General features: G+C 38.6%; 1 protein-coding gene across 1 annotated transcript in view; it reads right to left on the bottom strand.

Moving 5' to 3' along the window:
* The window catches only part of LOC127444594 (succinate--CoA ligase [ADP/GDP-forming] subunit alpha, mitochondrial-like), a 40,093-nt gene that overhangs the window by 4,915 nt on the left and 21,682 nt on the right, over window positions 1-13,496 (bottom strand). The window contains exon 8 of the mRNA XM_051704051.1: window positions 1,701-1,889. Within this exon, the coding sequence (XP_051560011.1) occupies window positions 1,701-1,889 (189 nt within the window). The remainder of the gene's footprint in view (window positions 1-1,700; window positions 1,890-13,496) is intronic.

The following is a 13,496-nucleotide window of genomic DNA, read 5'->3' as shown; positions in this document are numbered from 1 at the left end:
GGTAGTGTGTGTGAATATACTGTGTGTGTATGTATGTATGTATGTATGTATGTATGTATATGTGTGTGTATATATATATATATATATATATATATATATATATATATATATATATATATATATATATATATATATGTATATATGTATATATAGACATAGACACACACACACACACACACACACACACACACAGTATATACACACAATATATTCGCAAAGATTTTGCAGGTGATATATTGTAATATTAAGCAACATTGTGAATATGTGATGAATTAAATGTGGTTTTCCTTTGTCCAACAATTTTTCTAAAGAACGTGTCAGACTAATTATGTGATCTTTCGTTTACCTTGTGACTTGTATGACAGCGCAGAGACGAAGATGTTTCAGTAGCGTCTCTGATTTAAACTTGTGAAGCAAGGCTGATTTTATTAGCAATTATGATGAAAGAATTGTTACGTTTGATATATTTCCATAAATAAGTTCAATTTGTCAGCACATTTCAATGAATCACTTTAAAACTCTGATTCAATTATTCATTTGCAACATCACTCAAAAATGTTCAGGAAATTGCATGCATGGCATTTTACATACTTTTTTTTTTTCACTTTATGTTCATATAGCATGTGGAAATTATTCTTTGATTATTTCTAACAAGATGTTTAATTTATTTGACTTCTTGCTTTGCACATTTTGAATTTTATTCACTACAATAGCTGTATGGTCAAAAAGATGGTTCTTGTGAAATTTTTTGGGAAAATACATAAAAATCTAGATATTTTTGAATATAGTCAAAAAAGACTGATAAATATACATTTAGCAACATAGCCCAACCCAAAACACATGCTAGGGGAATAGAGACATTGGGTATAAGAGAGAGATAAAATTCAGATTGAGACAGATACGGCATAAGAATGTTGCCTCTGTGTATGTGTGTGCATGCATGTTAAGGTAGGAGAAAGCCAAGGAAACACAAAATCAACTTCCAGTCATGTGTGCCATCATTATTAAAATCGGCCAACGAGATAAACACAGTTGTATGAAAACAATGGGCTGCAAAATTAACAACCAGCACAGGTTTTTTTTTCATCATTACTCCAAATGATTACAAATTGCAAGGGTGTGGTGGAAAATGGTATTGATGCAGAGGAAGGAGCGTTTGCGAGTGCTGATAATGAAAGGGATAAAATGATGAATGAGTGTAATACACGCTTTCACTTTTTATACATCTTGTTAAAAGTGCTGGCTGTGATAAATTGAGATAAAGAGGCAGAGCTGCTAACTCCCCAATATAAATGGAGCTTTGTTCATTTCCTCTCTTGTGCTGCAGCTTTCTATTGAATATCTTACGGTAAAAACTGCTGTGATTGTCTAACGGGGCCCTTTATATTAGTCACCGGTTTGGCCCACAAAACTATGAGTTTTGGAGCTAAAGCTGTGCATGCCAATAAATCTACTTTAGCAAGCTGACATCACTGTGTGACTCCTAACTAATAAGAAGAAAATACATAGAATTTCTAAAGAAACAGCCAATAATGGTTGCTCTCAGCATGTTTGTGTTGGCAGGCAGACCTCAAGAAGCTAAAAACAGTGTGTTGAGCAATTAGCCTGTAAGGTTGTAAACTGCAAAGCTGGGTGGCTCTGTGTGAAATCAGCCACTCTGCTTTTCAGTTATGGCTTACACTGAGAGAAATCGTTCTCACCTTGAACATGGTACTGCCCAGCTGAGCTGGAGACATGCTGACGACAACTCCTGCAGACTGCAGGGCGGCGATCTTCTCTTTGGCACCCCCTTTGCCTCCAGCGATGATGGCTCCTGCGTGCCCCATTCTCCTTCCAGGAGGGGCCGTAAGGCCGGCAATGAATGACACCACTGGCTTAGCACTGGCACCCTACAGATAGAGTAAACAACATAGATAAAAGATGAATGGACTTTAAATAAACAGTGGGGTGCAAAAGTGTGACTTCATACAGATAATCTGTTAAAGCTTCAAGGATTTTGAAAATGTAAACTGAATAGTTCACCCAAAAATTATAATTCTCTCATCAATTTTACCCTTATGCTATCGCAAACTCATACGACTTTCTTTCTTCTGCAGAATACAAAAGATGATATTATGAAGGATGTATCGAGTGTTCTTTCCATACAATGAAAGTTAATGGGGTCCAAAACTTTCAAGCTTCAAAAAGGACATAAAGGTAGCATAAAGGTAATTCATGTGACTCGAGTTGCTTCATCCATGTCTTCTGAAGTGATACAATCAGTTTTCGGCATGCATTTTGTGCATGCGTCAAGAGCGAGGAAGTGTGAAAGACCTTCAAATCGTGATTGCGCAAAGGAAATCTGCAGATGTCGAGATATTAGTGAAAAAGGAGTGGATAAACAACTTGAGTTGTATGGATTACCTTTATGTCCTTTTTGGAGCTTAAAAGTTTTGCACTGTATTGACTTGCATAAAAAGATCCTTGAAAAAAACATCTTCATTTGTGTTCTAAAGAAAGTCACACTAGTTTGAGACGAAAAGTCATAAGATTATGGGTCGCCACAACAATTATGATGTCTGATGTCTTTATTTCCCATTAACTGGGTTCATACCGGCGCCAAAGGAGGGATACAAGATAATGTGTTTTGAGACAATTACAGAAGCCGAGTCTATTTTGCTGCCACAATTTGCAGTTCACGGACATGTAAATAAGTGCTGAACTGTTAGACGTCACATTTTGTGTTAAAAGTAGGTATTAAAAGGGAGGTAGATCAAGTTATCTAACTGCTTGCATGGGAGTAAGCAGATGAGCCAGTCATTTAATACCTTTCACTTTGATGGAAGGAAATGAGTCATGGCCACGTCCATTAACTTCCACTGTTGATAGACTATCATGTTCGACAGGTCAGGATTTATTTCCCCTCATTCCCAGCTAGGCCAATATTTTGTCCCCATGAATGGCATCCCAATTCCAGAGTGCAATGTGGGTTTTGTCTTAATTGCTACTGCAGCTAGGCAGCAGTTGGGTGAGACAAATTTTTAAGTTGTTTGTGATTCCTAGAAACCAACATTTCCTGATATTTTCAGGTTTTGCATGCCCGTTGGAAGCCTGATCAAGTGTCTAAAATAATTTGTTGGACAAAGTTCAACCATTTAACTTTTCTGTCCATTATGGCAGCTTTTCTTGGGGTGGTTTACATCAAGGGTTGAGTAATGTTTGTAGCTCCTTGGTGCACCTTTTGAATTCAGATAAGGCCTGTACCGGAGCCAAATGCTCATGCAAACATACTCATTAGAATCTCAGAGGAGAAGGTTATTACTAAACTTCACTGGCAATTCTTGATTCCATTGAAAACTTTAAATGGGATTGCAGACTTCAGGTGGAGAAGATTACATGAATGTGACGCCAGTCAAAGAAAATCTGGCTTAATGCTTGATCATCTCAAACTACCTGCTAACATTATAACGTTCAATGGGATCAGTCTTTAGTTTAAAGCTGACTGTAGACTAAAGCTTAATCTAGTAAGATTAGGATAATAATATTGTGCTCAGGCACAAAGCCTTGAGTGAATGCTTGAATTGAAAATCATTCTTTCATTTTTGTTCTCTTTTATTTTGCATGACAACCCCTCCTTAAGACAGTTTCCAATTAACCCTATCTTGAGTATAGCAATGAGTTACATACATCTTAAAGGTTAAGCTGAATTTTGTAATGTTAAAACACGTTTTCCAATCCCAGCTTAAGCCCAAAGTATACTTGGCCACATACAGGACGCGTGACAGATCTCATCATCAGCAGAGTGCTCGAGCACTGAACTCAAGCAGCCCCATTTTTCTAACTGCGCATCTTTGAACGTGCAGAATGCGCTTGAGCCTGGAATTATCTGCACTAGTTAGTGGGTCCACAAGGTGACAACACTTACATCTGAGCCCATGTTGTCACGAAGATGCTCTAGAAGAAGAGGTAATCACCAGCAAACAACAGGAGACGAAGGTAAAAATATCAACAATGGATGTGCATGTCAAGAACATGTGTAAGGAGGTCATGAGATACCTGCAATTGTATAACTTGAGTCTGAAGGAATATACACATAAGACATCTTTATTGGTCTTAACTCCTGAAGGGAAATAGTCTGGTGTCTTGAACAGTCATAATGAGTATGCGCCAACAGCCTGTGTATGCCAGCACAGTCAAATCAAAGTATACTCTGGGTTTAATATGCAGAGGCAACAATAAGTAAGTAATTTATTGGTTGATTCTGCTGACAAGTGCAAACGCTGTGGCGCTATCAAAACATTGCTGTTTGTTTGAGCATTCCAGCAACTGTCATAACTGACATAGCAACATTGGCTCAACCACTGGCATGAGTTTCAGGTGGGGCTGCGGCCAATGGCAAAAAGGTGGAGTGTTAGAAAAACCTATTTGAAAAAGTCATTCTTTTTGCAATTCCAGAAAAAAGATGAGGGGCCTGCGGGCCATGTGTTGAGTAGTGCAGCCCTATCCTTGTGGGACAATGTTCCCTTGGTAGCAAATGTTACCAGTAAATAAAAAAACAAGTGTCTTGTTGACAAGCACCTGAGAAGAATATTGATATCTCTGTTACTACAAGAACTTACTAGAGTATGCATGTTGTGAGTTGCTAAATTAGAAGCAAAGAGGGAAAAAGTGATTGTACCCTTATTTGCAGAATGCCACTGTAGCTTGGATACAAGCAAGTATCAGACATCTTTCCAATAGTAAATAATGTATAAATGCACTGATTTGATTATCAGAAGTCCATTGGTTACTGACATTCACCAAGTTATATGGTATTGGAACAGGAGCCATTGACACTACTATCAGTCCAAACGAAAGCAGAGGACCATGTTCGAGGCCATTTCAAAACAGTCTAAACAAAGAACTGAATAGCTCACAAAAATGGTTCATAGAACAACATAAATCTGACATTACTTTTTCTAGAGCCAATAGTTTACCAGCCCCTGTATGGATTTCCACCTTCAATACTGCCTTTAACCTCAACGCTGATGCATCATCCCTGTCGGCAGTCCTTAATCAGGCCACCATGCATTTTACAGTCTGATCAATTCAAGTCTTGTTAACAGCTACACAGACAGAAAAATGTCATAACGCCAAATACTTCTCCCTAGGCTTAATCCTGCAAATTAAATGTAGCATGACCGATGATCGATTGATCTCCATTATTCATGGCCAGGGCCATTTTTAGAGCGTTCACTAAAAATTACCTTGTTGGGGTAATTGGAAAAGTTCAACAGAAAGCAGCAATTTCATACAATTTGCAACCAGGCATTGAGGAATAATTTCCACTGAATCAATTTTCCTTTACTTGACCAGCCAGGAAAAAAAAAGAAGAAGATTTTTTTGCAACACTCATGCATGAGCTTTTTTCAAAGTAGACAAAACGCATAATGTTTTGAGCAACTGTGAAACTTCTCAAAAGTGTTGAAAATTGCAGGTTGAAATTTTGCTATTTCTGTTCAACTTAACTGTGGCAACAATAGAAATAAGCCCTTTAGCCGGTTCTGCTTGATGATTCTTTGAAAATCTACAAGTGTCACTAAAACGAGGCACTTGTGCATGCAGCTGACGCATTCGGGGCCATTTGATTGAACTTTACTGGGTTACTGCAGCCCACCACTTCTGCTCTCTCAGACGTTAGCTCCGTCTGACCCTTGTCTGGATGCCTAGGGGCCTCTTGAGAAAATAGACTTTCATGTACAGCTGTAACTATTCTATGAGCCGGGCGATCAAGAGTTTATCAGCGTGCTCTAACAGCTTTTTGAGTGCATTTCCTGTGGGAGTGGGTGGGTATGATTCACTGAGCCAAAGCATGTTTTTTATATCATCACAGACTGAAAAATTCTCCCCGACCAAGAGATGTGTTAATATATCAGCTCTCTCCACAACTCCACACTGGAGGAATAAATATGACATAGTTAATGATGATACAAACTGAGGCTGTGTGTTACAAGTGGGGGGAGGTCTCTGACGGTGAGTGAAATCCAGGCTGGCTGGGCCAAAGATCACACTGAAAGCCCTTCAGATTTCCCTTCTCGGCCAAAAGAGATCAAAGAGCAGCTGGAGGCTGTTTTCTCATTCACAGACACAATGCGTGTTGGGCGCTTGCCTTCCGGCTTTAATCTCATCTCTTGGGTGCCAGCTAGGAAAGAGGAGCACCGTGTGTGATGAGGGTTCCTACTTGCTGAGGAACAATGCCAATATCCAGAAGATCAAGAAGAAAAACTGTGTACATCTTAAAGGCTAAGAAAACAGAAGCACTGATTCATGGGCTGACAAGTGATTCATGAATGAATAACAGCAATTCGTATCGTTTAAGTTTGTAGGGTGTGTAGAAGAGAGCTAGTGTTAGTTTCCTACACCTTATCTTTACCTGCATATGGTATGAAATCCTGCATATGTGATTCAACATGTTTTTAAAGGGATAGTTCACCCAAAAATGACAATTCTTTCATCATTTACTCACCCTCATGATGTTTCAAACCTGTATTACTTCCTTTCATTCAGTGGAACGCACAAGGAGTGGACATTCTGTTGGTCAGAAGGTCTAATCTCAAGTCACTATTCACTTTCATTGTATGGAAACGTTCGTTCGTTAGTTTGTTCATTAGTTTGTTCGTTAGTTAGTGGTTTTACGCCATGCCAGCTTCCGTGGCTATTTTCATGGCGAAAAACAAGTAAAAATATGTTAAAAGGTAGAGTAATTAAAAACATATATATATATATAAGGTTTTTAAAATTTATTTTCGATAAGAACTCCAAACTGACTCAGGGTTAACTTTGTTAAAAATTTCTTCAAAAGTGTTTGCGGAGTAAAATAAATTCCACAAAAAATAAAAAATCAGCACAATCCAATAATATATGCTTCAAAGATAGTGGATTCTGACATAAGGTGCATACTGGTGGATCTTCATCAGTTATTAAAAACGTATGTGTGAGTCTGGAATGTCCTATTCGGCAACGGGTGTAAAAGATCTGATCCCAGCAATTACTGAAATTAAAGATACGTCTTTTGCCCACTACAGGGTTGATTTCATGCAATTTGTTTGCAATGCATTGATCCCATTCTGTTTGTTAATGATGTAAGAGATTATGGTAGGTTTCACATCGGAGCGTGGTATGGAGCATTTTTTAAGATCTGTAGAAAGTGCTTCTTTAGCAGCAGAGTCTGCTTGTTCATTTTCAAGGATTCCACAATGGCCAGGTACCAAGCAAAAGTAAATATAAAAATTCTGTGCCTCCAGAGCTGACAATTTTGGTTAGAATCGTTACAAGGGCTCGGTGGTCATTTTTGAGTGATGCAAGTGCTTGAAGATATGAATTTTGAATCTGTTATTAAGAAATTTCACTGTTGTGTGGTCTTGATGTGATTCAGTGCTAGAATATTAGCATTAAAGTAAAAACTGAGCTCTGATTGGGGATCCTTATTCCGCTTTTTTGGTGACTGATCACATATGCAGCAGACACATGATTTCCAGATTGAGCAGGCTAGATACTGAGTCATGGGGAGCTGAAAAGAACTGTCAAAACACCTGCGTAACAAGGTAATGGAACTTTATAAAGATGGAAAAGGATGTAAAAAGATATTCAAAGCCTTGAAAATGCCAATCAGTACTGTTCGATCACTTATTAAGAAGTGGAAAATTCGGGGATCTCTTGATACCAAGCCAAGGTCAGGAAGACCAAGAAAGATTTCTGCCACAACTGCCAGAAGAATTGTTCGGGATACAAAGAAAAACCCACAGGTAAACTCAGGAGAAATACAGGCTGCTCTGGAAAAAGACAGTGTGGTTCTTTCAAGGAGCACAATACGACGATACTTGAACAAAAATGAGCTGCATGGTCGAGTTGCCAGAAAGAAGCCTTTACTGTGCCAGTGCCACAAATGACAACACCTTGACACACCTCACAGCTTCTGGCACACTGTAATTTGGAGTGACGAGACCAAAATAGAGCTTTATGGTCACAACCATAAGCGCTATGTTTGGAGAGGTGTCAACAAGGCCTATAGTGAAAGAATACACTGTGAAGCATGGTGGTGGCTCACTGATGTTTTGGGGGTGAGCTCTAAAAGCACGGGGAATCTTATGAAAATTGATGGCAAGATGAATGCAGCATGTTATCAGAAAATACTGGCAGACAATTTGCATTCTTCTGCAAGAAAGCTGCACATGGGACGCGTTTGGACTTTCCAGCACGACAATGACCCTAAGCACAAGGCCAAGTTGACCCTCCAGTGGTTACAGCAGAAAAAGTTGAAGGTTCTGGAGTGGCCATCACAGTCTCCTGACCTTAATATCATCGAGCCACTCTGGGGAGATCTCAAACGTGCGGTTCATGCAAGACGACCAAAGACTTCGCATGACCTGGAGGTATTTTGCCAAGACGAATGGGCAGCTATACTACCTGCAAGAATTTGGGGCTTCATAGACAACTATTACAAAAGACTGCATGCTGTCATTGATGCTAAAGGGGGCAATACAAAGTATTAAGAACTAAAGGGTATGAAGAGTTTTGAACAGGGGTCATTTCATTGTTTTCTTTGTTGCCATGTTTTGTTTTATGATTGTGCCATTCTGTTATAACCTACAGCTGAACATGAATCCCATAAGAAATAAAATAAATGTGTTTTGCCTACTCACTCATGTTTTCTTTAAAAATGGTACATATATTACCAATTCTCCAAGTGTATGCAAACTTTTGAGCACAACTGTATATACATATATATGTATATATATATATGTAGGTGTGTGTGCTGGAAACATCTCTTTGATATCCAGGAGTTGTTGAAGATATTCATTCAGATGGGTTTCAGATTTTTTGTTTTTTGTTAAGTCCAGGATCATTTTTGTTTTTTTGAGATTCCAGGATGAGATACTGCAGAAGTATGTCTATTCCAGTATGCTTAAGTCAACTTTTATGTTTTCTAGCTGGGATTTAATCTGTAGACCAGGAGGTTGGATATGTCTTGGTTTTCTCTCATACAGATATGAATATTGGGGTGAGAAGATTGCATGATACACTGGATTTTCTTTGTTGGTCTTTACTTTTGTTGAGTATTGCAGGGCTAATTTGAGATGTCTGTTCTCTAGAGAAAGTTCATTAGCCTCTACATATAAACTTTGAATTGGTGATGTTCTGAAGGCCCCCAGTGCCAGATGTATGCCTTGATGGTAAACTGTGTCCAAAAGTCGGATATACGATTTCCTGGCTGAGCCATACACTATGCTTCCATAGTCCAAGATAAGCATTCTGTAAAGGTTTAAGGGGAACTGAGCTCTCTGCTCCCCACTTAGTCTTTGCTAAAACCTTTCAAATATGCATTGCTTTAAAACATTTATCTTTTAAAATCTTTATGTAAGGGATAAAAGACAATTTATTGTCAAAGGTTATTCCAAGGAATTTGGTCTCCTTGACAACTTTGATAGGATCGCCATCCATAAATAGCTCTAGGTCATGATGGAGAGAGCATAACTGGCAAAAATCATACAGACTGTTTTACTCTTTGAGAACATAAACCTGTTGGACATAGACCAGGCCTGGACAATATTAATTGTCAGCTGGATTTTCCATTCAATACTTTTCATGAATTTGCCTTGGTAGCAAATACAAATGTCGTCTACACAGAGGCTGCAATGAATGTTTGATCTGATGACTTTTGCAACACTGTTTATTTTGATACCTAAAGGGGTCACTGATAAAATGCTTACTTGAGGTACTCCTAACTCTTGTCTGTGTGGGTCTGATAGGATAGTACCTTCCCTGACTTTAAAATGTCTATTTGATAAAAAAGTTAGCAATAAAAATGGGTAGATGTTTTCTAAAACCAAGATGATGTAAATCCTTTAAAATACCATACTTCCAAGTCATGTTGTAAGCTTTCTCCAAGTCAAAGAAGACAGCAACAGCATGTTCTTTTCTGATAAAAGCATCACATACATAACTTTCAAGGCTGATGAGGTGATCTATAGTGCTTCTTCCTTTTCTAAATCCACCATGAGCATTACTTATAAGATGTTGAGACTCCAGCATCCATTCGAGTCATTCATTAACCACTCTCTCCATAAGTTTTACATAAACAACTCATCAGGGCTATAGGTTGGTAGTTGGAAGGTTCGTTATGATCCTTTCCTGCCTTTGGAATAGGAATAATTTCTGCTTCCTTACAAGAATATGGAACATCCCCTGACATCTAGATGGATTTAATTATTTTTTAAAGTAAGGACAGGACAGTGTGAGGCAAAAAAAAAAACGTATATTGAATATTGTCGGGTTCGGTTGCAGTATCATGTGATTTGCATATGGCCTGCAACAGCTCTTCCATAGTGAAAGGTTGGTTGTGAGGTTCCATATTATTGGATGAAAAGTTAACATCTCATGAATTGTTTGAAAGGCAGGGAGGCAGTTCTCAATAGGGGAGTTATTTTCAAAGGTTTCAGCTAAGATATTTGCAATTTCTTGTTTTGTAGTTTGTTTAATATGTTGAATTTGAGGTCCACTGTTCTTGCTCTTCATTCTTCAAATCAGATTCCAAACCTTTTTCTATGGACTTTTTGATGTCAGGTTGGACACTAATTGTCTCCAACTTTGTTTCTTCACCTCATTTATTATACTTGTGCTCTCTTTATTTTGACACTGATGAGGTTTTCCATTGATGGACTTCTGAAGAATCTTCTTTCAGCTTTCTTCCCCTCTTTTATAGTCTTTTTGCAGTTATCGTTGAACCATGGTAATTGTTTGCATTTCATATTTGGTGAAGTTTTTGGAATGGTATTGTTTGCTATGGAGATTAAAATACTGGTAAAATTTTTAATAGGATCTTGATCATCCTCAGGAACTGCATTGAATCTTCCATAACATAAGGTTTGAAAAGCATACCAGTTGGCTTTTTTAAGTTGCCGTCTCTGTACGCTTGGGACTTCTCCTCTTCCTTTGAAAGTCAAAATTAGTGGAAAATGGTCACTTCCACAGAGGTCATTCCACACTTTCCATGAGAGATCTAGTTGCAGCTCAGGCTGGCAGATGGTTAGGTCAATTGCTGAATTGGTACCATGTCCAGGGTGTAAATAGGTTTGAGACCCATCATTTAAAAGGCACAGGGCATGGTTGTTGATAAAGTCCTCAATGTTCTTGCCTTTTGTATTACACTGATTACTACACCACAAGGTATTATGGCTGTTAAAATCCCCCATAAGTATGAAGGCGGAAGGAAGCTGCTCCACAAGGTTGTCTAGATCTTGATGCTTTATAGTCATATCCGGTGGAAAGTATATGGAGCATACTGTGAAAGTCCTCTGGAGGGTAATATGTACTGCTGTTACTTGTAAACTACTATTTAGTGTGATGTATCTGTGTATCACATAATTTCTAATTAAAATAGCTGTTCCACCAGAAGCACGTCTATTGTTTGGACCAAAAGAATTTAAAATTGTAAAGTTTTTAAAAGAAAGGATAGCATCAGGTGACAACTGCATCTCGTGTAAACAAAAGTCAAGTGGATTTATAATTGCAGCTAATCGTTGCAATTCTGTGAAGTTAGCTCTGAGCCCATGGCAGTTCCACTGGATAATAGTGTGATCCATTTTGTTCTGCCTTTTGGTGAGCGGCTCTTACTGTGATAGCCACTCTCTTTCATTTCTACATTTTTGATTGCTTTCATCTTTGTATTCTCACCTTATGATACTTTTGATTGTGAATATCCTGCTTTTTTTTTTTTTTTCTTATTATTTGGTTTTCTGTTTGTAAGTTCTGGTTGGTTTGACTATGGGTTGATAAAGGTATACCTTTACTGTTACTGACAGTTTGTGGTTTATCCTTTTGCAGCCAGGTCAAATCTGTCTGGCAATCCACCGAATGAAAAAAAATGTAACCAAGTTTTATTTACAATGAAAGAGGGTGCCACAGAGACCAATTTGCGTGCTTCATTATAGCTGATTTTCTTTGTACATCTTATTTTCTGGATTTCTTTCTTTTTAATCCACATCAAGCATTCTTTTGATGTAGCCATATGTTCTCCTGCACAATTGCAGCATCTGGGTGGCTTCTGATAGATTTTATTTGTCACGATCGTCCTCCCCACATTTGCAGCAGACACGCTTATTCTTACAGCTGTTTGATCCATGTCCATACTTCTGACAGTTAAAGCATCTCAGTGGATTTGGTATAAATAGATCCACTAGAACACTCATATACCATAGAGCAGCTTTGGGACTCTCTGATCACTGTCTGGTTCATCTTCTTCCAACCTACAGGCAGAAACTAAAATCAGCTAAACCTGTAGTAAAGACTGTAAATTATATTCACCCTTTGCTAAATTGAAAGCACTACAACTACACATTATATGAAGTTTTACCTTGTGAATTTCATAGTCTTTTTGAAAATGTACAGTAATTTCAAATTAGATGATTGCAACACACTCCAAAAAAGTTGAGACAGGGGCAATTGAAGACTAATAACAATTTGACGAGTTAAAATAACAAGGTGATGTGAAACAGGAGATGTTAAACAGGTGAGGCAATAGTGTCATAGTATATAAGGAGCCTCCAAAAACAGCCTAGTCCTCAAGAGCACGGATCATTCGAGACTTGTCAATTTGCCAACAGATGCTTCAGCAAATAAACCAGCACTTTGAGAACAATGTTCCCCAAAGACACATTGGAAGGATGTTGGGCATTTCACCCTCTACTGTGCACAATACAGTTAAATGATTCAAGAAATATGGTCAAATCTCAGTGCGTAAAGGGCGAGACGAAAACCACTTCTGAATGCACGTGATCTCTGATCCCTCAGAAATCGCTGTCTTAAAAAACATAATTCATCTGTAATGGATATTATGAACATTGGCTTGGGATTACATTAGTAAACCTTTGTTAGTCAACACTACTTGCCGCTGCATCCACAGATGCAAGTTAAGACTTTACTATGCAAAGCAGAAGCCCTACATCAACACAGTCCAGTAGCGTTTCCAACTTCTCTGGGCTCAGCCTCGTCTTAGATGGAAATTAGAACAGTGGAAACATGTTTTTTGGTTAGATGGTTTGGTTAGTTTGAAAAACACAGCCGTCATGTTCTCAGGGCCAAAGAGGAAAAGGACTATCCAAGTTTTAGCATCAGGTCCAAAAGCAAGTGTCTGTATGGGCCAGAGGTGTGTCAGTGCCCATGGCATGGGTAACTCGCACATCTGTGAGGGTACCATTAATGCAGACAGATATGTTCAAATTTTGGAGCAACATATACTGCCATCCAGCACCATCTTTTCCAGGGACGTCCCTGTATTTTCCAGCAAGACAACACCAAACCACATCCAGCCCGGATTACCAGTGCATGGCTATGTAAGCAGAGAGTGCGGATGCTAGATCGGCCTGCAGGCAGTCCTGACCTGTCTCCAATTAAAAATGTGTGGTGCATTATGAAGCGCACATTACGGCAACGAAGACCCCGTAACATTGTGCAGCCGAAGAACTGCATAATGGATGAAT

Source organism: Myxocyprinus asiaticus, chromosome 8 (assembly GCF_019703515.2).
Source record: "Myxocyprinus asiaticus isolate MX2 ecotype Aquarium Trade chromosome 8, UBuf_Myxa_2, whole genome shotgun sequence".
NCBI classification, from domain to species: Eukaryota; Metazoa; Chordata; class Actinopteri; order Cypriniformes; family Catostomidae; genus Myxocyprinus; species Myxocyprinus asiaticus.
This window is presented reverse-complemented; position numbering and strand designations above follow the sequence as displayed.